General features: G+C 41.9%; 1 protein-coding gene and 1 long non-coding RNA gene across 6 annotated transcripts in view; one reads left to right on the top strand and one right to left on the bottom strand.

The window, feature by feature from the left end:
* The window catches only part of ANKS1B (ankyrin repeat and sterile alpha motif domain containing 1B), a 353,409-nt gene extending 333,665 nt beyond the window's left edge, over positions 1-19,744 (bottom strand). For 3 of the 5 annotated variants that reach the window (XM_081022465.1, XM_081022475.1, XM_081022476.1), the window contains exons 1-2: positions 18,877-19,742; positions 1,436-1,516 (exon numbers count right to left, since the gene is read on the bottom strand). In XM_081022465.1, coding sequence (XP_080878591.1) covers positions 1,436-1,516; positions 18,877-19,010 — 215 coding nt within the window. In that variant the 5' untranslated portion in view covers positions 19,011-19,742. Of the gene's footprint in view, positions 1-1,435; positions 1,517-18,876 lie in introns of all 5 variants that reach the window. The other 2 variants (XM_081022470.1, XM_081022474.1) reach the window with 2 other exon arrangements.
* A 503-nt stretch (positions 19,745-20,247) lies between these two features.
* Positions 20,248-26,129, top strand: LOC308486162. Its single transcript, XR_013990974.1, has 2 exons — positions 20,248-20,371; positions 21,931-26,129. It is a non-coding gene; the product is annotated as an uncharacterized lncRNA (long non-coding RNA).
* Positions 26,130-26,284: the final 155 nt, after the last annotated feature.

Below are 26,284 nucleotides of genomic sequence, written 5' to 3'. Positions count from 1 at the left end.
TCCACATGACTATTGAAGTCACCCAGGACTATCACCCTGGGTCCTTCAACAATACCCCAGAGACTACCAAAGCTAGCTCCATCAGGGGTGCTGATGGGGAACAGGGTGGTCAGTAGACCAGCGGCATCCCCAATCTGTCTCTTTGCCCAACACCAGGTGCAGACCCTCTAAATCTATATTAAGGTCAAGAGGTTTTAAGTCCAAGGATATTGTAATAAAGTATATTTATTGTGGACAACAGGAAACCCTCCTTCTCAGTGCACTAGTATAGGCTGGTGTTGAACAGAGTACCCAGGTGGGCACAGCTGGATAAGGTCAAGCCCACCCAGCTCATTCACCCAAATCTCACAATCAAGTCTAGGATGACCTTAGTCTTATTAAGGACTGATTTGGTATTCACTAACAGTACCAGCAGACTGGAGGGCTCAGTGGAAATGCTACCAGTACCTTCCAGAGATGTCGGATGGCTGGAACAAGGAACCGAAACCAAACATATAGGCCTCCACTGCAGATGGTAGTCAGTCCCTTCATTCCAACTTTACCTTCCCCTGCACTGGAATTGGAGCAGCATCTTTGCCACTTTCTGCTAGCTGCCCACCCAGACACATTTCATCACCATTTTCTTCCATCCCTATAAACATATGGGAGATTAGGCCTACAGATAGTAAACTAAGACATCCTACAATGTCAGATAGAAGATGGTACATCTATTACAACTTTCCCCTCTGCCTCTCACTCAGGGGAACCCCACCAAATAAAACTTCCCCTCAACCAGGCTGTCACCGTGGGTGAAGGTCACAGGCCTGTCTCCTCCAGTGTCTGGCCTACAATTCTATATCCCAGTGTGGCATATGACTCCACACTGACACCCCAGCTGTATCCACTTAGCCAGCAACCAAATAATACCAGGCACTGCTGACAGGCAGCTCCAAGAAAGACAACTCTAAGACTGATACAGACAACTTGAAACACAGCAACAACAAAATTACCTTGCTGCATTTTATTATGTACATAGCCATGGTCCGAGCAGGAAGATTCCAATCCATCTTCACCCTAGTCGCATTGCAAGAGGCCTTTACCTATGTATAAAAGTTCCATGGTTGAAACTGAGTGGATGCAATGATGGTGGAGATTTCTTTGCCACTATCATTGCCCAGATTAGAACCCAAAATGGGCTCTAAGCTGTGTTTTAAATATGCTTACTGTTAACCAAATTGAATTTTCTCGCTAAAGAGAGAACAAAATTATTTTGTACACATGAAAATGGAGGTGGCTGCTACAACAGCAGAAGTGGGGCAGGTGTTTTAAGTAGGGCAGTTTACTAAAGCTTGGTGCACACAAAAATATGACTATGTCTAAACTTAATGCAGGTTAATACCAACATTTTTAACACAAAGTAATACCAGCATAATATTGATAGCCATTTGACACTTACTTGTGACCATTTAAAGCTGCATGGTGCAAAGCAGTGTAACCCGAACTATCTGTGCAGTTTATATTTGGTCCTCGCCAGATGCTGAAAATAAAGCACAAACTCTATTATAATAAATACATAGATTTGTGGGTTTATCTTTTCAAAGACATTAGCCATAATCATTATATACAGACAGAGGCTCACTGAAATGTAAAAACTGGCCAACAAATAAAGGTAAATTTAAGCAAGAAAATCAGAAGCAGAATATTCTTGTGGTGGGAGTATACCACTTTGGTCAGCTTTTAAATCAACTGAATGTGAAAAGTTTATTACCTCAGAAAGATGACCAATATCCAAAAGCCTTATCTCTAAAATATAATTTTCTTTCACATTCTTAATCACATTCTTTCACATTCTTAAGCAGAACATACAAGTGGGGCTGTTCTTTCAAGTACAGATGCTCAAACACTGATTCTGCCTGTGATGCATCCCACCTCTTATGACTAGGGCCAATGTGGGAAACCTCAGGTCTAGGGCTGAATGCAGCCCTCTGGGTCTCTTCATCTGGCCCTTGGGACTCTCCTGTAAACCAGCTTCCAACAACTCAGTGTTTGACCTGCATTAAAATTTTTGGTTCAAGTTTAACAAAATATAAGTGATGATGATGATGATGATTTTAAAAAAAATTAAAAGATTTTCATGGATAACAAAGGTATATATAACGTTACTGTTTTCAATTCACAGAGTACTTGTTTGCAAAGTATGGTACTTTCTCAAATTCCAGACAGAAACAATCTGAGTTTACTAGGTGGAAGAGCTCAACAAATGAGACTTTTCAGGCAAAATAGCAACTGATAAAAATATTTCTTTACAACTGCCCATTCTACTAAGAAATTTATAAAAATGATCCATGCTGCAACCTGTTGTGCTTGGCATAAATTGAACACCGCCTGCTCTCTCAATAATCCCTCTTTCAATTTTATAAGCTTCAGGTTGTTCATAAACTAGGGAAACTTATACCAACAAAACTGTGAGAAAACATGTCTGGAACCAACCATCAGTGGCCAAAATCAACATGACAGTACTCAAGCTACAAGGTATAGCCTTCTAGGATCCAGCAAATTCTAACTGCATTCACTCCAACATCCCGGGGGGGGGGCAAATTGGGACAAAACATCCCCCCCACACCTCCACGTCACCCTGCCGCCATTAAGCACCACTGCCGCAGCCTCCCCCTGCATCATCCCACCACTGGCCACCCTTATACACTACCACAACTGCCTCCCCCCAATTCACGCCATCTCGCCGCCAGCCAGCCTTACCCCCCACTGCCAGCACTCACACACATGCCACACACGCAAGTACTTCCAGAAGTGGCACTGGAGAAATAGGGGAGCACAGCACCACAAAGGTGCGTCAACAGCTGTGGTAGAGGCGGTGGCAGAGGGAGCCAAAACAGATTGGCATCAGAAACTGGGGTGGCTTCTGTCAATCTAGGACATCCTGCTCAAAATGAGACGGTTGCACCATATGGCTTAACTGGTCCAAAACTTCACAGGAGCACAGAAAGGCAGAACTAAGGGCTAGCTCACAGTTGCTAGCAACCCCCATATCAGCAACTTGGAAGAATGAGGGACAAGCTTGTGGCCAGTGATATGTACAATTGCAACAGCTGGAAAAAGATGTGCACGTCTTTCAAACAATATATGAAGGTGAGTGCAGACTGATCACAGGCCTGCCTGCACCCTACACATTTGTGAGACACTTGTGTGGGAACTGCTGACAAATACTATGCTATGTACCTCGGGTTACATAGGCTTCAGGTTACATATGCTTCAGGTTACAGACTCCGCTAACCCAGAAATATTACCTCGGGTTAAGAACTTTGCTTCAGGATGAGCACAGAAATCGTGCTCCGGCGGCACAGCAGCAGCAGGAGGCCCCATTAGCTAAAGTGGTGCTTCAAGTTAAGAACAGTTTCAGGTTAAGAACAGACCTCCAGAACGAATTAAGTTATTAACCCGAGGTACCACTGTATTTCAATAAGGCAATCATCAGATGGTTTCCAGACTAATCTAATCTAATTTAGACTGTGTCCTGCCACACGTGTAGGGCCACAAAAGTACCCCCCCCACACACACATCAGAGCAATGTAATTTTCAAGACTGGTTCAACAAGCAGATTATTAGTTCTCCAAGTTGTAAACCAACATTTTTTAATGCAATGAGATGACAACTTCCTAGACTGAGAGAATAGAATGTTCAGCTTGATGGGTTTTTCTTTCTATAGACCTGCCTGTCAAGCCCCACTACTGCCACCCATAAGCTGTACATAAGTGACCTTTCTGAGGATAAAAGCTTCCATACACAGGCCTTAGCCTCTGCACAAGTCCACCTGACTTTGTGTTCAATTTTTGCTTGGAACTTTCCAGCATGTACTGCCAATCTTGTTCTTTTACACACCCTTTGCTTCATGTTTCCATGCACAACCTTGCTGTCCAAAACTTCATGCTGGCTTTAGTTCCCTCTTGCCTCAGCTGTTGTTTTCTTGCCCTTAACCTCCTTTCTCACTTTCCCCTCTCCTGCTGGTTCTCTATGAGGCTCTTGTGAACCATTTAGCTTATGGACCTTCTGATTTTGTAAGGATTTACCCCGTCAGGAAATTTAATGTGACCAACACACCAACATAATCAAAAGTTAATCTTGGCTTCCCTGCATTAGATACATTTGAGGTAAGGTGGAGTTGGACAATAGTAACAAATTTTCTGGGCAAGGAAAACACATCTGATTTAATGTATTTGGCTTTCATTAAAGGACACAGTTTCACACAATAAATTATTAAGTAAGGTGACTAATATCACAGGAACTGTAAAACAGGTTCAATCAATATTGTTAACCAAGGAACAAATTACTAGAAATAATCTCTAAGGATCAGTATTGGAACTTTTCTCAAATGACCCTGGCAAATGAAATACAAGGATGTTGCTGAAATTCAAAGAATATGCTGAGGAGACAAAGCAGAAACCATTTTCTGCTACTTTTCTGTGTGCAATTTCAAAATATGCCTAGGGAAATTTAACACTTTGAGTGGCTTTTAATTTTATATTCCTGTGCATCCAATGCCCTAAGGATTTGGATTTTGCCTTGTCAGGATAGGGTACTGAAGTGAATTAAATTTCCTGGATAACTCAGTTGGTTACAGCGTGGTGCTGATAACACCAAAGTTGCAGGGTTTAGACTAGACGATCCTCAGAGTCCCTTCCAACGCTACAGTTCTATGATTCTATGAACAAATAGACTGCTTTTATATTCTTAGGCAGTAGCAAGGATATGGATAGAAATGAGCAAAACTAATAACAAAAGGTGTTTACTTTTTAGCACCACTCATAGTCTTCTTCTTCCTCCTGTTGTTGTTGTTATATTCCTTGCAGCTATACTCATTTATGAGAAAGGCTCTGGGAGTAAATCCCAAGGAAAAATCTAGACCCACTCTCCTGCGGTATCTTCAGAAGAAAATGCTAAGGAGTAAACCCTACACAAATCCAGAGTGGAGTCCCTAAGATGGTTGGACAGCGTCTTGTACGCCCCCTTCTGGCAACGCCTGCAGCCAAGTTGGCACCAAATGTATTGCTATTATTTCCTTTGGACCACATCAGCGAGGCTGAGAGAGGAGTGGGTCTTGAACCCTGGAGAGATAATTTGGTGCTGCTAACACAACAAAAACAGCACAGTGGAAGGCAGCAGCTATGAGTTACTGGTCTCTGTAGCCACACCAGGCACTGTGATTCTCTGGCCGTTTAACTTCACCCCTGGAGGTACATTCCATTGTCTCTTGAGACAGATGGATGCCCACAATATTAATATCCCAGCTTTTTCCCTGATGGGGACTCAAAGTGACTTGTATTACTGCTACATTCTGAAAAAGGTAGTTGTGTTGTGAAGGGATTTCTTGCTTTAAAACAGCATTTTATAATGAGAATGTGTAAGTTACATTTTTTTTTTCAGGGATAAGAGAGTTGTCTAAACATGCTGAAAAAAATGCCACAGAACTCCAAAAAATTAACCTCTAAGGAAGAAACAATACATTAATTAATTTTCCAGTGCTGAAGGAACATATTTGGCCTAAGTGAAAAAGCCACAAATACTTCTGTAGGATAATAATGTAATAGCTGTCCTGCATACTAATGTGAATGAAATGTGTCCCATATTAAAAGAGAAATCCAGTTCTAGAAAAGAATATTTAGTGATGAGTAGAATAGAAGGATTTGGATTAATGTTTGTGTATCTGCCGCCAAATTTGCTTATGTTTACTATTGTTTGCATTTACATGATTCCACATTTACAATAAAATATGGGAAATCTTTTATAACATTTACAGGCCTTACTATTACTTTATAGGTTGTTAGTTTAAAAACTCTGCCGTTCGTAAAAAAAATAAAGCTTTTAAACTTACACTGAATAAAAACTTTGTTAACTGTTGTCCAACAATGGATCTCTCTTATTAGCCTCCTTCTGAAAGGAAGCACAAGGCAGCTTATTGAGCTTTGTGTATAGTTACATCATCCAAAGAGACTTTTGAAGGAATACTACTTTCATTGTAGTCAGAACACTTCAGGTTCAAAACAAGCAAATTGTGAAATAACTGCTCAGCCAGGCTGTAACTGTTAGTACCTGAAGTCTCATCCACTGGTGGCCTTGTTTACATTAGTTAGACAAAGCTCTAATGCATTACTAATACATTACTGAGAAACACATCAATTGCCTTAAATGGAGCAACAATTTTAGGATTATCAAACTGAGTCCAATCATCATGCTATTCCCAAAAATCAAAGTATCAACCAGATACAAACATTTCTAAGCCAAAATTAGGGTTAAGTAATATTGGTGGAAACCAACATATCACTAAGTGAATGGTCAGTCATTACAAGGATTTCTGCTTGCACGATGGTACTTTCCACCTCTCTCCTCCCCCATGTGCACACAATCCTGTTCTAGAAACAGATTTGGTGAGGGAATGGGGTACATGGTAAGGACAGAGGGATGATTCCCACTGCATAATTGCACTGATGGATGAGTTAGTTGAACACTGCTGTAAATCTATAACAACAGAATAAAATCTGTTTGTCAGCATTAATATGCAGTATACTCGAAAGTATGGAAAATATACCAGTGCAGGAAGCTAATTTGGGAAAATATTCCACAATATATATGAGTTTAAGTGAAAGTGGACAAGAATAAAATTCCTCTCTAATCATGAGCTAATAATAATGTGTTTATGCAATAATCTATTATACCGTCAAGAAATAACCAAAATTTCAGTCAAAAATAAGTGCTTTAAATCATATCCCACTTAGGTTATGACATAAATCAACACACATATGTAGTTCCATTCACTTTCATAATATTTCAGTCTTTGATTTTGCTGCAATAGTAATGGAGCCAGGTACCAATGAGCAAAGTTCAGTAGCCAAACATCTTGGCTAAAAATATCTCTACTATGCCTTCATATTAGACCATTACTTTCATAATATTTCAGTCTTTGATTTTGCTGCAATAGTAATGGAGTCAGGTACTGTAAAGAGTATGGGTTGCTCGTGCGTGAGTTGCCGCCTCTCCTGGCTTTGTTGCCTTGTTAAACCTTTCAGTCTGGACAGCCCTTCACTTCGTGGCTGCCTCAGTCGCTAGCGGAATCAGTCAGTGGGCGTTTCTTAAACCTTTTCCAACATAAAAGTTGTTTGACACCCAGTCTCCTCCTACTCTCTCTGCGCGGAAGTCTTCTGCGCAGGGAGGGCGTGGGTAGCGGAGGACCCGTGCTCTCCCCACTGGTGTCCGGTGAAGAGTCTGGGAGCCCTCTCGCCGATTCCCCCATCTGCCCCTCTTTATTCCTGGTGTTGCGCTGAATTGCTTCCCCATCTGCTGAGCTGCCTCTCTCCCTGCTGGGCCCTTCTCCAGCATCATTTGAGAGCCTTCCCTCCACCTCTAGCTCCGATGTCAGTTCCCTGACAGGTACCAATGAGCAAAGTTCAGTAGCCAAACATCTTGGCTAAAAATATCTCTACTATGCCTTCATATTAATGTCCACCAGCTTTTTCATAAGTACATCCTATTTAAATCTCCCTGCCCAATCTAAGGGAGCAATTTAGCTCTATTAGATTGAATGAAGATATTAAAACAGGGTTTCCCACAGGCATCTGGTAGGCCAATGTTAGACCGTGATGGTGGACTAGATGTACCATTGGCCTGATCCAGCAGGCTCTTCTTAAATTCTTATGCTGAACCTGTATAAACACCTCGCAGAGGTAGTCCGTTCTGCTCAGAGGACCCTCTCTCCATCTGTGAGAGTTGGGCTTCTCCTTCCCAGGTATTTTTCCAGGTGAAGCTGCCATAGTCAATCAGAATCATGGGTGATTTGCAAGCCACTCCAAGCCCTGGTTACCTTTCATGACTTTCCACGGTCAGATGTTCTGAAATGTTTTTTCCGGCTATGCAAAGCTGCCATTTTGGAAATTTAGGATACAAAGGAGAGGATCTTAATCCAACCCAGAATTTAAGGGTTGTAATGCTTGCATATTCTTTGTTCTATAGTGAAACCTCTACAGCAATCAGTATGTCCCAATCAAAATACCAGCTAGTTGCTATAGCAACTCTTACACTGAATCTGTATATTTGTGTGTATATTTTTAAAGGATTGGATTATTTATATTCTAAAGAAATCAACCTGCCACATTTAGTCATCTTATATAGCCTTATAAAAATGCAAATAAAATGAAATAATTAATGTATTGAAGACCACACACTCAGAAAACTAAAAAAGCAAATGTGAGTAGTTCATACAAAGCCACTCCCGACCTAAAGGGGGGGGTTGCGGGCTCACGCCCCCATCTACAATCTCGCAGGGCTGGCATCAGCCCCGCGGGACTCAGGGATTCCCGTTTCATTAATATTCATCGCCCTCGGCTGGCGCTAGGGGCGGGCTCACCAGGAGCTCTTAAGGTCGGGGCAGCCCTGGCTCACCCCTTTTCTTTCCTACAGCAGCTGCGGTTTCCCACCCACCCGCCCTCTAGGTTTGCATTCGGACTTTGCTATGGGCTTCGGCTGGTCGCCGCAAGGGGCCTGGTAGGAGTTTTTCCATTTGGCTAATTGGTTGTATTTGGAAGCCACTTGGTTTTTTCGCCTACCTCGTAGCAAAACGTCACAACTCCTTGGTATTGGCGGTTAGACATTGGCAGGGGTATTGTTATGCAAATGAAGTTGGGGGGGAGGAACGCCATCACCTCCCCCAAATCTTGAAGGGTAGTTCGTTAAAGGACTCCGGGGGGCGTCGCCTCGTCCGAAACCTATGGAGGCTAGGGCCTAAAGCGTGCTCCCGAGCGGTAACCCCTTGGGGAGCGCCTAGGGATGTGCATCTCGGGGGCTCCCCCTGTTGGTGCTTAACCCTTCCCGGTTAGACCGGATAGTCTGTTAGGGCCAATGCCTAAAGCCAATACCGCTCTTACCTGTAATCAATAAAGTTGTGGCCATTTTCGCCCATTAACCTAAATTCTGGTGTCCAGTGTCTTTATTTACTCCATCTGTGGGAGGGGGCGGGAATCGCCACGCAATCAATTCATCCAACTACAAACATGTGTGGACCCCTACAGTTCTCCAAATAACTTCCAATCTAGTTTAAACTCACAGATCCAAACTCCTAGCTCTCCAACTTTCTCTGCCTCAAAATTACTCTTCCCGTTAATAAAGGTGTCATTTGCAAGGGGAGCAAGATTTTCAGTTGGCAAGGAATATTAATATTTTTTGCTTGGATCCCAAATACCCATTAGTTGCCCGATAGGCCCATTTGCAGGCCAAGGGGCTGTGCTCCCCAACCCCCAACCCAGATAAATAAGAGATCAGTAAGACTTGTTTGGATGAAAACAGGCCACAACTTTATTGAATACAAATGAAAGAGGTTTGTCTTGGGCATGGGACAATCAAAATCCAGCCTGCCCACCGGAGGTCAATCCAGGCAGGGGTTCCTAAGACTTACATTAAATAGGGTGACCCCCGCAGGGACCGCCGTCTGGAGGAGTGCCTAGGGTCCTGGCCCTGCCTGGGCATGTGGACATGACCACTCCCCCCAGATCCCTTTAACAGGATACCCGAGTGTCTGGAAGGGCAGGCGGATACTACAACCTCCCCTCCATCCAAAACAACGGATTGCCCCAATGCCCCACCTAAGTTGTGATGAATGCTATGAGGTAAGCAAAACCACCAAGTCAGAGCCAATATGCCCAGTGGACAAATTCCTACCCTGCCCCATAAAGAACAGCAACCACCATAGCCACAGCAAGGTCCTTGACTGTCAACCTAAACCAAGGGTGGGTGGGCAAGGAAACCAAACAAAAGAACAAACAGGTAGTGCCCCAGGTGCAGGCTGCTTAAATGGTCAGGAGGTGGACGTGAGAGAAGCCTACCTGCTCCATCAGCTCCGCCCCCTGGCACAGTTCAGATCCCAGCCTGCATCCCCATTCTCCAAAGCAGGGTGCAGGCTAGGATCTGGCTCCTGATAGGTGACAGGGGTTTGTGCCTCTGCTGCCTACCAGGAAATACACTGTAGCCATGGCTCCATCATCGGGGCTCCTGTGGAACCTCGGCTGTCCTGCAACACCACCGCACCAAAAGGGGTGAGGAGACTTGCAGTAATCAAGAGAGATTCTATTCAGCCAAGCAGTCTCAGCAGCAGTCTACCTGCTGCATGTGACACAGAGCCAACTCCTTATTTAACGGCAGGAAGACTGCTCTCACTCTCTGTTCCTTTCTCTGTGGCCATTACACGGGTTGGATCTCAGTACATTGCAAGTGGTTAATAATTTAAAAATCCAGTTATGTAATTTCCAGATTTTGTGTAGGAATTTGTGCAAATTTGATAGGACCATGGCCCTTAGCATCAACTAATTTTATTTACTTACGATATTTATATGTTGCCACAAAACATCTGAGTGGCCTACAATAAATTAATATAAAGACAATAGAAAATAGAAAATAAAACGTAACACCATTAAAGCAAGACAAACATAAATAGAATAAGAAAACACTCTTGCCTTAACCCCAAAGTTAAAAGAGATTTTTAAACCAAGGGATGGGGCCCTATGAAACTGGCTCATGTTTTATTTCATTTTTTTTTTAAATTAAATTTGTATATCACCCTTCACCCAAAGATCACAGGGTGATTCACAACATAAAAATACAAAATGAGAACACAAAAACTAAACAATAACTCCCCTCATACAAACACATTTTAAAGGCCTTAGAAAGTTAATCAACCTAAGGCCTTGTTATAAAGAAAAGTTTTCATCTGACACCTAAATATATGTAATGAAGGCGCCAGGTGAGCCACCATGGGGTGAGCATTCTACAAACAGGGAGCTACCACAGAAAAGGACCATTCTTGTGTTGCCACCCTCTGGGGACCTCTCATAGAGGAGGCACATGAAGAACAGCCACAGATGATGATTGCAGGGTCTGGGTCAGTTTCTATGAGGAAAGACAATCCCACACAGCTATCACATCTGTGCTGACACTGACAACACATTAATGTAGATTTTGGAGAAGTGTGTAGCGCAGGCATAGGCAAACTCAGCCCTCCAGATGTTTTGGGACTACAACTCCCATCACCCTTGACCACTGGTCCTGTTAGCTAGGGATGATGGGAGTTGTAGTCCCAAAAAATCTAGAGGGACGAGTTTGCCTATGCCTGGTGCAGAGCACTGTCAGGTTGGTTTTTTTTGAGATCCAGTTATTGCAGCTTGAGGACATATAAGGACAGAGGTCTGTCCAACTACTTAGGCTCTCTTGACCCTTCAAGAGTAGGCCAAAAAGAGCCTTCTTATTAAGAGACCTGGACCCAGAGGTTATAGATAACCACCAACTAGATGCTAATGCCCTTCCTGTGTATGTAGACTCGTGAATCTGGCAGTTCCAAGGGGCTGATTCAAGTATATGTGTTTTTGCGTAACCCTCGAATAAAACACTACTGTAATCACCACATGGAAACAATCAGAATCTGTTTTACCATGAGCTTATGTTCAAAATTTTCTTCAAATTCATTTTGGCCTAAAGTGAAGCTGCTCTTAAAACAACATACCGTATTTTTCGCCCCATAGGACGCACATTTTCCCCTCCAAAAATGAAAGGGAAATGTGTGTGCGTCCTATGGGGCGAATGCAGGCTTTCGCTGAAGCCTGGAGAGCGAGAGGCATCGGTGCGCACCGACCCCTCTTGCTCTCCAGGCTTCAGGAAGCTATCCGCAAGCCTTGCAAGCCCGGCGGGAGTTCCCACGGGCTCACAAGGCTTGCGGGCAGCAGCCTGCAGCCTGAAGCATGGGGCGCCCTCCGGAGGGCGCCCCGTGCTTCGGGAGGTGTGCGCAAGGCTTGGGGCGGCAGCCGCGGCTGGGGGGGGGAATAAACATTTTTTATTCATTCCCCCCCAAAAAACGAGGTGCGTGTGCCCTATAGGACGAAAAATACGGTATATAGGCATAACAGCCAAGAATTGTTTGCTACCAGTGTATATCTGACGTTAAGTTCATATTTCATATTAAAACAAACTACTAGTATCTTCAGAAAAACTCATTGTTAAATTATCTTATTTACACAGCAATAATCAGCATCCATCTGAATAAACAGCACTACAAACTGCTTATAATTACTGCATACATCGCTCCAAGGTGTAATGCAAAGACATGCCTATTCAAAAGTCTAATTGCTATTATGCCTTTAATTACTACATGTAAGTGTCTTCATAGATCTTGGCTGCAATGACCATGACTGTAATAGCAACCTGTCTGAGGACAGCTTTCACAGCTTATAATACAAATGTTGAAATTATGTGCAATTTATTAATCAAACTTTTTATATTGCTGACTGGGCCAGATATCTGGGCCAGATATCCTTTAATCAAATATATAAGATATCCAAGAGACAGTGTGCCAGTCTGTACAATACACACACACACAGTTGCACATGGGAGAGGAGAGAGCTTCCTCCACTTTGCCTACTATAGAAATTCATCTATCTCATTCAGCCTTTATGGGCTAGTAACTTATGGGGACTTGTAGGCTAGTATCTAATCAGGTGTATGTACAAGGCTGGTCTCTGTCGTGGCCAACTCTGGGGTTGCGGTGCTCATCTCGCTTTATTGGCCGAAGGAGCTGGCGTACAGCTTCCAGGTCATGTGGCCAGCATGACTAAGCCGCTTCTGGCAAACCAGAGCAGCGCATGGAAACGCTGTTTACCTTCCCGCCGGAGCGGTACCTATTTATCTATTTGCACTTTGACGTGCTTTTGAACTGCTAGGTTGGCAGGAGCAGGGACCGAGCAATGGGAGCTTACCCTGTCGCGGGGATTTGAACCGCCGACCTTCTGATCGGCAAGCTCTAGGCTCTGTGGTTTAACCCACAGCGCCACCCGCATCCCATTCATCACTTAGTTTACACTTTTTACAGTGAATTACATTTGCCATTTTACAACCCATTCACTCAGATTGAAGAGGTCTTTTTGGAGCTCTTCACAATCTCCCCCCCCCCACACACACATTAAACAATTTAGTATCATCATCAAGTTACTCCTAATTCAAGATTGTTTATGAACAAGTTAAAAAGTACAAGTTCCAATACCTGTCCTTGGGGGAAACCCCTCTCTACTCCTTCCTACTCTTTGCTTCCTGCAACTTAATCAATTCCTCCTCCCAAAGCCACTGTCTCACCCAAGCATTGAGACCACAAAGCTGTGCCTAGCTGGCTGACCCTCCATGGGACCAGTAGCATTTGGAGGCCCTGGCTTTCAGCATCCTACCTAACAACCTAAATTTGACTTCCAGGACCTCGTGACTGCATTTCCTGATGATGTTGGTGCCCATAAGCACCACAACCACTGTCTCCTCCTCATCTACCAGGCTATCTAGGTGGCAGGTAACATCCTCAACCTTAGCACCAGGCAGTCAATTCACCCTGCGGTCTGTATGTCCATTGCACACCCAACTATACATCTAAGGAGCAAATCGCCTACTACCACAATCCTTCCACCCACTGGAGAAGTATTCTCAGCAGAAGAGGATAGATGTCCCCCTCATTTCCCTTCTAAGGAAATGTTTCCCTCTTCCTCACTTTCCTTATTTGAGACCCTCATTTTCCCTGACAGCATATCAGCTGTCATTGTGGCAGTAGGAAACAGCTACAACGCCCCTGAAAGCTGCATCTACCACTATTTCTCTCTCTTCCCTTTTCCAGGTCTACCACCTTTTCCTCAAGGGAACAAGCTTGTTCCCAGAGAGCCAGGAGCACTTTAGACATACCCACAACCTCTGCCCAATGGGTGGAGAATATATGGATGGTTTGATCTTTGCCCCTTCAGTAGCAAATGAATGGATGAATCAAGCAAACAATTCAGTAAGAAGGAAGCATGTCTCTTGATTCAAGAGGACTTCAGTGGAGAGCAATGGTATCTCATTTGCAGATGAAAGATAATAATTTCTCTTCTGTCCTTTCCTATTGATTAGCTTCCTTCTGCAAATGGGATACCACTGCTCTCCTCTGAAGTCTTCTTGAATCAGAAACATGCTTCCTTCTTACTGAATTAGCTAGATTCTTGCTAGCTTCAAAATTCCTCATCAGCACAGGTCATTTCCTCACATGAAGAATCAGAGTCAGTCCTAGCTATCCCCAGGGCATTGGGTTGCTCATAAATGACATGAATCTTGAGCTCATTCTTCCCAGGAAAGGAATGGACTTCATAATTCAGCAGCGATACAAGAAATTGATTTTCTTCTCCTCCATCTCTGCAGAGCTCTTTTTAAAAAAGAAAAGAAAAAGAAACAAACTCTCCATGGTTTGAAAGACACATCATTGGCAAGCCTCTCTGTTAAGCTTGTGTAGCTTTTACAACCTAGCACAGAATGAGGAGAAGGTGAGAAACTGGAGTTGTAGCATCTTCACAGTGTATATTACTGCAGTCAATCTGAGGCACCTGGCACCTCCACGCTGGACCCAAATTTGCTGTCATGAGCAAATTGTGGGGAGTTCAGCAAGCAATTGGACCCAGTGAGAATATGTTGTCAAAAAACCCTCCAAAACCTGGAGATGGCCTTGTTCCAAATATGTCCACAAAAGAAAAGGAAGGCCATTTCGCTGGAAGTATTTAAACTGATCCCAAGCATGATGTTTTGAAAACAATCCAGTAAGGCCTGAGGAGGAATAGTCCCCTATGATTCTGAATCATCACTGATAGTGGTAGAACCAGAATACAGAAACCACTAAGAAATCCCACTTACATTTAAAAAGATGCAATGATTTTATGTATCACTTCCCTCCCTAACACTACACTTCCCTAGCTAATAAAACGACTTTCTAACTAATGCTATAATTGCAACCTGATGACCAAATAGAGAGTCAGATACACAGGCTGGGCTGATGTCTGAATTGACAGTTCATTGCTCCACTTCCACAGTCTGCTTTAAAACATCAGTGGTTTGCTGTATTCTTGAACTCTCAAAGCAGTGTAGAGCAAACATCAAGATTTCTCCAACTGGGAGGTGTGGGCAACAACAACAACAACACAGGTTTCCCATTAATCCAGACTTGTAGAGTTTAAAGGTGTACAGCTAACCTAGCTATAGCTATATCCCTTTTTCATATTTGAAAATTCAGTACTGCGATGATAGGGATTAAAAGTATCACAAGGTGAGACCTCCTCTTCCTGCCACTCTCTCTCTCCCTCTCTCTTTTTTATATACCTTTCTCTTCCCAGAGCCACTGAAAGCAGGTTCGAGCCCCACTGGAAAAAAAATTTGTGCCCTCCAGCAAGGGCAGGCCAACTAAAAATATTTACATGGGATTTAAAATAAATGTGTGGTCTCATTTTTAGCTTAATAATAAATATAATATGTGTACCTATTGAGAATGTTAAGATCCTAATGACTAATATCAATAAGCACTCATATAATAATTGCTCAACTAACTATACAGTACTTTAAATGTTACACTTGTATGTGTAACACAACACAATGTGTATCACACAACAACTTTGTTGTATTTGCAGTATTCACTTAAAAAACATACAAATGTGACTTTGTAATAAGATGAGACTGCACTGTCATACTGTCAAACCACAGAAGCAAATGTTCATATAGAGTTGCAAATGTTTACAGCACAAGTTTGTAAGCTAGTTATTTAGAATTGTGTGTGCACTGAATATGAAATATATATTTTATTAGAAATTGCATAAAACAAATGCAAGATAGTCAGGCCCTGGGACCCCTTCTAGATTGCTAGGCCCTGGTAATTTCAACCTGGCCTCCTGCCTTCTATTCCATACCCTCCAACATGATGAAATAGGGACATCTCATTCCATAATGATAATGTTACTATTTGTACCCCACACATCTTACTGGGTTGCCTCAGCCACCGCTGGGCAGCTTCCAATATATATAAAAACATAATACAGTGGTGCCTCGGGTCAAGTACTTAATTCGTTCCGGAGGTCTGTTCTTAACCTGAAACTGTTCTTAACCTGAAGCACCACTTTAGCTAATGGGGCCTCCTGCTGCCGCCACGCCGCTGGAGCACGATTTCTGTTCTCATCCTGAAGCAAAGTTCTTAACCTGAAGCACTATTTCTGGGTTAGCGGAGTCTGTAACCTGAAGCGTATGTAACCCGAGGTACATTAAACATTAAACATTAAATAAAACTTCCCTATACAGGATTGCTTTCAGACAGCTCACGAGTCGAATAACTCCATACCCTCTAACATTTAACTGATGAAAATAGGGACGTCCTAAGGAAAAGCAGGACATTTTGGGATCAAATCAGAAGCTGGGATGGCTTCTCTAAATCAGGGACATCCCTGGAAAATAGAGATCAAGTATATCTATTTAGAGGGTCTAAGTTATTGCTGCAGTGCCTTCTCAGCTCAAGGCTCAGTGCAGGCGAACCAATCACTCTCCCTTAAATCCACCTCTGCCCCAACAAGCTTGTAGGTATTTTTGACAATTATTAAGATACAAACTAAACTAATTTTGTATACCTAGATTCCACCTTAGAATGCAAAAGCTTCTGGCTTATTTCTGAATGGCCTGTTTCACTTCCAAACTTTATATGTACAGGACCATACAAGTTCAGGGTTCCTGGGAATGATCCTTCTCCTAGTGGGTCATAATACCACAATATTTCCACTTGCATATGCCAATATCCAAATAGACAGCTGCAAACTTTGTTCATTTCACTGTAGTAAGCATTCCAGTTTGAAAGTTCATCAGTTTTCACAAGTGAAGTTTTAATTAATACTGGAATTGTACAGAGAAAACTACATCTGTGAGTGGATTCACAACTGCCACCAGCATTTGATCTTGAAAAACAGACAAGATAAGTGACTATGATGTCAGTAATACTGTTAAGTCTAGGAACATAAGAAACCATTAAATCCAACAGCAATTTAATGCAGTATCAGGGCAATATGATGTATCTGATCATTTATTATGTTATCAACAAAGTTATCAAAAGAAGCTCAAGAGGTACTTGATGTGATGGTGGTGCCTTTATTTATGTTTTCTACACTGCCATGCAAATGTTTAGTGCTGCATCTAATTAAGTCAGGGTAGACCTAATGAAATCAATGGACAAATTGATTTCAGTGAGCCTGCTCCATAACTTAGTAGAATACAACCCTGGATGCTAACTGACTTTTAAAAATAAGAAATATTTTTCCAGCCTTACTGATAAATACGTACATTTTGTACTTGTTGAAGATAGGGCCTTAATTTTGGCTTTGTTGAGTAACCTGAATGACACTTGTCATATAAGTATTGTCTAATTTTAAATAGGTTCCAAAAGCAGGGCTAAGTGAGTGGGAAAGTGCAGCAATATGCAACTGTAATGCGTTACAAAACTAATATGCTTTCTATTAAAAATAGTGCCAGATAGCACTTAATGTAATTTTCTACTTTTAGTAATCAACAGTTTTCTATAATACCCACCATTGTAGTCTTCAAGCCACATTACAAATGCATCTCTTCAATCTATTCCCTATTTTTAAAAATGAGCCATCAAATTCTCTCAAAGAGATGTGTATAGGAATACACTGCTCTATTAAAAGGAATCCAAAGAAAGTAAACATTTAAGAACTGTGCAGACTGATTACAGAAGAGATGGATGTTAATTGCATCAAAGTGAATTTCTGGTACGTGTAGGGTTGTTGTTGTTTTTTAAATCATGTTTAATTAATGATGCTTACATTAAAATTCATCAAATTAACTGACATTTCCTTTTTGACCCAAGCTATATAATTATACTACTAAAAACAATCCTATATATTCACTATGCCAACCAATACACTAACAAAAATGTTGTTCTTATTGAACCATTGCAAAATACAAAAATAAGAAATAAGTGGGTGAAAATTAATAACCTTTAAAACAACTACATTTGCAAAAAGATAATGTGGCAGCCTGACAAAATATTAAACCTGTTACTATGGAGAATCCAGGAAACTACAGGACCTTTTTTTGCTTGTCACTGAAACAATTTTCATTACTTCAGGCCTGCTTCTGTTCTTGCAGTGGAACACATTTAATGATTAGTTCAAGTTTTAGGTCAATAGCATGCCAATTCATTTTCCCTTGCTGCACTTGTGTCTGCCGTTAACAGAGAACTGTGTGCTGCAGACCTTCTTTTATTTGACTAAAGTCAAATACCTGTAAAAAAAAATATGTCCTTCTCAGCTGCAGATACTGTACTGATACTGTACCATTCATGCTTTACATTAAATGCTATCCCACACATTGTATAAGCTCTTTCAGGATTAGAAATTGGCCCCTTCCACCTGGAAATGCCTAATAACCTAGTCTCATATAGTTCTGAAAATGTTAATCACTGACTGCATACATTTTGCACCTATTGCTTGTAGCTGACCTCTCACCAGGAAGTTCAAATTTCTTAACAGTATAGTCCTATTAATGAGACACATGGCTAATTTCTGTTGCAAATTAGGGCAGTAAGCATAAGGCAATGGAGGAAGGCTATTTGCTATATAGTTACAAATATGCAAGCATGCCTTTAATTACCAAATGAACTAATTTTTATTATCCAGATGAAAAAAGAAAACCTGAGAGAAATAATGTGCATGTACACATCAAATTGTCCAATACATTCCAAAGTTCTGCCCCAGTACAAGTAATGAAGCCAATGCAAGTTCCTACCGATTCACTGAAGGAGATAAATGCAAATGTTACTACTGTATGTCAATAACATCATGGCCAGTTGCTTTTAAACTCATATAGGACACACACCTCTCCCTCAGCTGTACATACTCAGAAGACACATTTTATAGTTACTATAATACTGCAAGAATGAGGGTGGCGGTGGTTGTGATGATGATGATGAAGGGGAGGAGGAGGAGGTTACTATCCCCAGCACCTGCTGGGAAACCATATCCCTACCTCAGCAAGTTGGATAAAGGAATAGGTCCAGATCCACTGCCCAGGAGCCCTCCTTTCCTGCCAGCCAAGAGTTTTTCCACCAAAGCCACATTCCCAGTGCGAGCAGCTTCCAGCAGTTCCTGGTCCTTCCCCATGGTCGGGAATCATCAGAGAACCTTCACACGAGACCACCCCCAAAACGCCGTGTAAGTTATCCCCGCCTCCCCACCCAAAAATGGACCCTCTCCACAAAAAAATAATTTCCCTGCTCGCCTGTCAGACTGAGCGATTTAGGGATATTCCTGAAGCCTTCACAAGAACACAGCAGAAAAAGGAGCAGCAGGAGCAGTGGTTGGGAGGGGAAAATCACCTCCTCCTATTTTCAGCAGATCATTTCTGGGTGGAGTGTGGAAGAAAAATAGAGGGAGGAGGGGGGGCGCAGAGGAAGAAAGACTCTTCCCCCCACCCTCTGCCCAAATTCTAGTTTGGTGAAGCGGGGAGAGAGAGAGAGAGAGAGAGAGAGAGAGAGAGAGAGAGTGCTCAGAGCTCTCGTGCCAGGCTGAAGCGGGTGAAGAGTGAGGGAGATCTTAACGACCAGCAGGGCGCGAAATAAGGGCAGACGCAGTCTTGGCCACCCAGGCCCGTTGCTGAGGAGACAAGAGTTCTCCGCTTCTGAATGGCTGGCAGACTATGTGGGTCTCCCCCCTCCCTCCCCTATCTGGCTCCCGGTCGCGTGCCCTTGCTCCGGTTCCCGCTGCGTTGAGGGATTCTGCTGCCCTCCCTCAGCTGTCCAGCCCGCCCAAATAGCGGCAGCAACTGTAACAGGAGCTCGTCTCGCGCTCCACTGCGGTGTCGCGCGCGCACACATATACATACGCGCGCGCGACTCGATCGATAACGGCTGCCCGAAAAGGGGGGGGGGACGAGGAGCTGCGCGCGCACGCGCGCCGTGGCTGTAGCGCGCGCTCACCCACCCTTAGGGAGGGAGTGGAAAAGGGAGGAGCTCGGAGGGTGAGGTGGGGTGAGACCGCGGTGTAGTCCCGTCAGGGTGGGGAAAGAGAAGTAGGAAAACAACATTTCGAAGGAGGAAGCTGGGCCGCCCGCTCCCCGCCCTCCCCACATTGCGACGGGAGTGACGAGGCAGGCCAAGATTGCCCATTGGGAGAAGGGGAGCGGGGAGGGGAGGGGAGATATATATGGGGGAACTTGGGGTTATCCAGAGCGGAGGCGACCCATAGGGTGCATACCAGCAGCAGCAGTAGTAATCATTTGCTGTCGGTGCGTCCACACTTTTTAAAAGGGTGTCCTCACACCACACACCTCACCCCAGCTACTAATCAAGGCAGATTTGCCTCTCTAAACCCACTGGGCTGTTACGAAAATGGCACCTTTGAATCCAGAGATTCCCTGTCTTAAAATATGGGTTGCCTGGTTCCCCTCCCCAGTCCATTTTTTTAAAAAAAGAGGTTCAAGTTCGCAGGGCACTTCCACTACTACAGCCAAGTCCACTAACCTGGTGAGTATTAGAGGAGGAATTATTTTAATAAAAAGAAATAGCTATCCTGCTGCAGGTGGTTTCTTCTCAGCCAGTAATATAAATAATTATCTACATCTGTGCAGTATGGTGGCTTATGTACTTCCGTTTCATTTTTATTGGCTCCTCAAAGGGAAGAAACTTAATATTTTTAATTAATTCTCTGAATTGAATTATATCTCTTGCTTCACTCTGTAGAGTCATTATGCTGGAGAGTGGAACTTGCATTATGTATATCTGAGGCTATTGCAATGGGGTCAGATTTTAGTACATCTTCAAATATTTAACACAACTTTTAAAATCAAATTTATTATAACATTCTTCTTAATTTCCCCTAATCTTTCTTTTGTTTCAATCTGTAAAGGTTTAGCCTTCCTAGTTAATAATGTCTAAAACAGTCCTAGATTTTCGTATCACTACCTTAAAGCAGCATGCCCATCACACAAGCCTGGTAGGTAGACCATATTCTTGGTATTGGTTATTAGCATCGTATTCTTCCATACCCTTTTGGAGAAGCGAGCCATTACGCTATATCCATCCCTCCAAGCACTGTGATTGGAGTGTGTTGGGTGAGATTCTAACTCCCAATGATCAAGATCCAGTCCCTTTCCTTCCTTCCTCTCCCCCATCCTGGCACTTACATTATGTTGTTCATATTTTTTTCTATCATTTTAGAGATGGGCTGACTTTTTAAAAATAAAATAAGAAACAATCTCCAAAGAGCTTTGGTGGGGGGTATTTATTTTGGATGACTTTAAGCAGGCCCCACCTGGGTCTGAACACAGTCACCTCAGGATTCTGATGAAGCAGTTACACAGCCCTAGTAGACAATACTGAGTAAGGGAGATCTGTAGTCTGATTCAGTGTAATGTAGCTTCCTGTTTCTAGCAGGATTTTTTTTTTTAAAAAATCTGTCTCAGATTCCACCAATAGTAAGCCCCCAACAAAACACTTTGAAAATATTCATTTCTCCCCCAATAGCCTTGTTTTGTATATGCCTTTTGTCCCTGCCCTGACAAACCTCAAGATAAAGCATTCTGTACAGAACTTTCAGCTCAGCCTTTAATATTGTACTCTTCCCTATTTGTTGCATTTTTTCAGGTTTAGTTCAGCATTGATGAGCGTTGTCCTCTGCTAGTTTTAAATTCTAAAAAGGAATCAGGATTACCATCTAACAGCACCTGAACAGAAAGTAGGGATGAGGAACATCAAGGAATGGCATACCATAGGGTTTCTCAAACGAAAAGTATTGCTATCCCACATCAACCTGCTCTGTTTAGCAGATGTCTTTTTCTTTCTTAAAAATGTTTTCCAAAGCAATAACTGATTATACCATAGTAAAACAAGGTGTTGCTGCTGAAGCAAATGACAAATGACTTACTCAAAAAGATAGCTGTAGCTGCTAAGCTTGATATACAGGATATATATCTCGCTTTGCATGTCATGAGTCTATCTCATATATTAGTTTTACCTTTTAAGTTGAATTACTGAAATAAATGAACTTTTCCACAATATTCTAATTTTTTGAGTTTCACTTGTAGGCTAGCAGCAGCTCCTTTTCTTTCTGAGAGCGCATATGATGGTTATCTAGTATTTGAAGTCTCTTCTGCTATGCCCGATGTGCAGAAAGCAGGTGAATGGTAATGTACCCCCATTCTACAGAAGTAGATGACATACTGGAGAGGATATAAACTGAGCTGTGAGTGAATAGACTTCCAACGTTCTACTATATGTTGTTTTTGCAGCTAGATGTTTCCAATGCTCAACCTAAGTGGATGGCTGAGAAGGATGCATTGTACCAGGACCCAGAGATGGGCAGATACCATGCTTGAGCTCTGATGATAGAAAATGTAGAAAAAGTAAATTTAGAATGAAATTAGAACATTTTCTTTCATGACTCATGCATTGCATGTATGAGATGGGATAGTACTATGTGTGGGGAATGGGGACTGTGCTTCAAGCTTGTACTGAGACTAAAAAAATGCTTAGGACGTGGATGTATGAGTGGTCTCTTCTATTTTGATCTATTTTGCTCAGAAATGGCACATCATGTTTTTATTAGAATCTGCTCAGATTATACACACACGCACACCACAATGCCAGTATTAGTATGTGCCTCTTCAAATCTGGGTTTTCAGAAGCTGCCATTCTCATGTCAAAACCTTGAAATTATCCTTGCACAGCAAGGCTGTCTTGGAAATATGGTCTACATAATATGCTGGATCAGCTCCAATTAAATTACATGTTTACCAAACAGTATTGCAGAATGAGCATATTAAGGTTTCAGAGGGCAATTCATAAAAGATGTAACATGTTCTGAGATTATTTTCAAGTTCTATTCACTTGCTTTTTGTAAAATGAAAGATACATGTAGAACAAAATCTATACCCCCATGACTTCCCTAACGTACCTATTCCAGAAAAAGATTAATAAGTTTAAAATATGAAGGCTCTTTTTCTGTTTCTCAGCAGAATGACATATTAGAAGTCCCACAAGTCAAGGCAACTCTTGCCTATGACCCTTTTAAACTCTTCCACTGTAAACAACATGGTTCATTGCACCTCCTCCTTCCCTCTCAGAACAGCTGAACATGCAGCAGCTGGCAGTTCCTGGCATAGAAAATCATGAGAGTTATATAAGTACCTTAATCCTTCCATGTTGCTTCCTGATTGGCACTTAAAATGTAGTGACTCAGCCACTGATGTATGATCCCACAACAGTAATATGCAATTTATGAAGAGCCCCTTTAAGTTCCTCCCTTTTCATCAGCAAAAAGCTTTTCTCACGCTTCATCTCAAGAAATCTCAACACTGTAATGACTGGCAAAACCTCTGATGTCAAATAGGCTTAAATGTATTTGAAAACTAGAAGTAGAATTGAAGCAGCTCTCTTCATTCTATAGGTTACCGCTACTTTTAGAGTTTTCAGTGAAAAGTATTTGGAAACATTCAACTTAGTTCTCTGTATTTGTGGTGATAAACTTATCAGACATTACTGATAAGGGTTCAACAGAATTTTGATCTAACTTTAGATTGAATAGAAAACTATCAGTCTTAATATAGTGCCTTGAACGATTTCTGTACAGTTGGGTATAAACCAGTAGATTTTTCTGTAAAGATTTTGTGTAAAAGCTTTACAACTCACTGGGGAAACTTTGAATGACTTCTGTGTATTCTACCATTAGACCTCTAACTTTAAATCCCTGACCCCCAGTGAGGGTATGCTAAAAATGGGTTACATGCAGTTTCTGACCAAGAAAGTTTTTTCAAATAGCAAGGTTTCAGAACCTGCTTGAGGATGTGTGTTTTCCTCTGTCCATAGCCCCTCTTAGGTAGAATCTCGATACATATAAAAAACACTGTGAAAATGCTTTTTAAACAAACATTTTGAAAAATACATTGACTTTGACATAAGTGTACTATCGACATCCAGTCTAGTGTCTATAATGCACTTAAAACACGCTTAAAACCTTATATTTGCAGCTGTATAGCTGAGTCTTTAGGTTCATTATACCAGTTCCTTTTCCCCACCTCAGAGACTATTAGGGAACAGTTTCCTAGATGACTGTATGATTATCTCCTTCAACCAAAGGTTAACCAGAATACAACTTGTACATAATTTGGGCAAAAGGTTTACAATTTCTGTCAATCAGTTGGAATCAGGAATTCCTTAGGGTCATTCCAAATACACTCTTTGGTTTCCAAGTTCACAGAACAACAGCAGTGGCACCTTGTATTAAATCTGTCACTGACTTTGCTATTAACTCTTCTTAGGTAAGGTTTTGTTTCTATTTTATCTCCAAGGTTTTTTCATCCAGGAGAAGTAGTGAGTGAACAAGCTGAAAAGACAAGTGTGACTTAAGCGCTTAAGTGACATTATGAACACTACTTCACGTACTGTATCGTTTGTTTCTTTAAAATGCAAAGTGTGTCATCTGCTATCCTGGAGCTGTCCATGGTCTAGCAGAGCATTCTTTGGACCTTGCTATCTATTCTTCCCTTGCAGCCTGCTTTCTGCCTATTACCGTACTCTTGATGCTGAATCTGTTATTAGTACCTACCAATGCTCTGACTCTTCCTCTACTTTTAGCTTCTTGTTGTACACCTGTAGGGCTTGTCTGTCCAGAAAGATAGCAACATTTTTCTGTTTGCTTGTTTTGTGTTTCCAACGAGGTGGCTCAGATAAAATCAGTTGGGGTTTTTTGCAGGTACTATAATGGGTACTTTATATGACCATAACCTTTCCAACATTCTATGAGAGATTAAGACTATTGTAAAATACTAGGCACAAAGGTTAAGCTGCCAGTGAACCATGCTGGGCTGTGATATGACCTTTGGGGAACTAGTCACCTCTAATAAACCATATGCTACACAAGACCCACAATTCTTACCTTACCTTCTTGCACCCTCCATTTCCCTTGATCTCCCTTTCCTTCTTCTCGGGCACATTGCAAGCATGATCAAGATGACCTTTGGGAGTTCTGTTTTCATGGGTTACTGCTATTGCTGAAACGAGGGGGCAGGGCTGAAATCTGATTTTTGTCCTTCCCTCTGTAATCCTGGCTGCAATGCTACTGTTCCTTCTGTCATGCCTGGCAAGTTGATTTAGAAGGAAGGGGGAAGGTGTTTTGAGGATTGGGTTGGCTAAATAGGAGGAGCTGGTTTTCAAAAAGTGTTACTATGTTTAGGTTTGGAGTTTTCGCCAAAGGTGCCTCTCTTCCCATCTTTGACATGTGTACTTAACAAAGACAATACATGCATGCCATTTTCCAAATGATATTGAAATCAGTTTTTACATTTCAAAATAAACTGAAAGACTAGTGGCTGTATTCTATATTCTGGAATAAAAGCATTAACAGTTGCTTGCGAAAATGGCTCTGCTGATCTCACATTTCATTTGGGGTGAGGGGAGAAGCAGAATGGTTTTTGTATAGGTCAAAAGCCAAGGACTGTTTTTATATGTGAGATTTAAATTGCATTTGAGCCTCCTGTGCTATTTATGTTAATATCAGATCACTTATTCACATAAAAAAGAATTTGTAATAAGGCTGACATTCTGGTCAATGTAGGTTTTACATTCGTAAAACCCTCATAAAGACTAACTATAACAGTTTACCCTTGAAACTAAACTAAAAATGCATTTCCAATTTCCAAACCCAAGAGGAAGGTTCACAGAGTTCTCACTAGATGGAGCTGGTGCTCCCTCGAAGTCCTTCAGCTTGCTGTAATTGAAGCAACAATGAATGTTCCTTGGGAATCTTTTTTATAAAAAAATGTTTAGTAAAGCATGTGGCTAAAGCCTAATTCGAAGGGCATCAAAGTATTTCCAGAAAGCAAGGCTTCATATTTAGGAGGCAGTGAAACTCCTCAACTAAATCAATTTGTTTAACTGGAACTTAGATAATGCACTGATGATGTCAATATAAAAATATTTTTTGTACAAATTAAATACTGAAAGATAACATGGATGGACCAAATGATCTCACTGTCTGGAGTTACAGGAACTGGATGAAATGTAATAATACAAACTGTAAGATCATCTGTTTAAAGACTTTTGCTACTTAATGCAGAATCATCTACTGGGAATGACACAAGAGGAGAACTGGAGTTCTTCAGAATTGACCAGATGACTGAGATGATGTGGTGTACTGAGTACAAATGCAATCCCAGAGTATACTACATATGACACTTCAAGTTAGAGATAAGAAATTATTAAAAATGACAAGATCTTTTTTGGAAAAGTGTTATCTCATTTCAACCACAATATCATCACTGCAGCTGACCTTATGAGAGGAAGCTGGAAGCTGGACCAGCAAAATGGAAAGTATATATACACTCTCCCATTTTTGCTGTCAGGAGAAACAATTAATTAAAGACACTTCCACCCAAGCCAGTT

This window comes from Podarcis pityusensis (assembly GCF_964106645.2).
Source record: "Podarcis pityusensis genome assembly, chromosome: 10".
In the NCBI taxonomy this organism is placed as follows: Eukaryota; Metazoa; Chordata; class Lepidosauria; order Squamata; family Lacertidae; genus Podarcis; species Podarcis pityusensis.
Note: the sequence above shows the minus strand (reverse complement) of the source record. Positions and strands in the feature narration are given on the sequence as shown.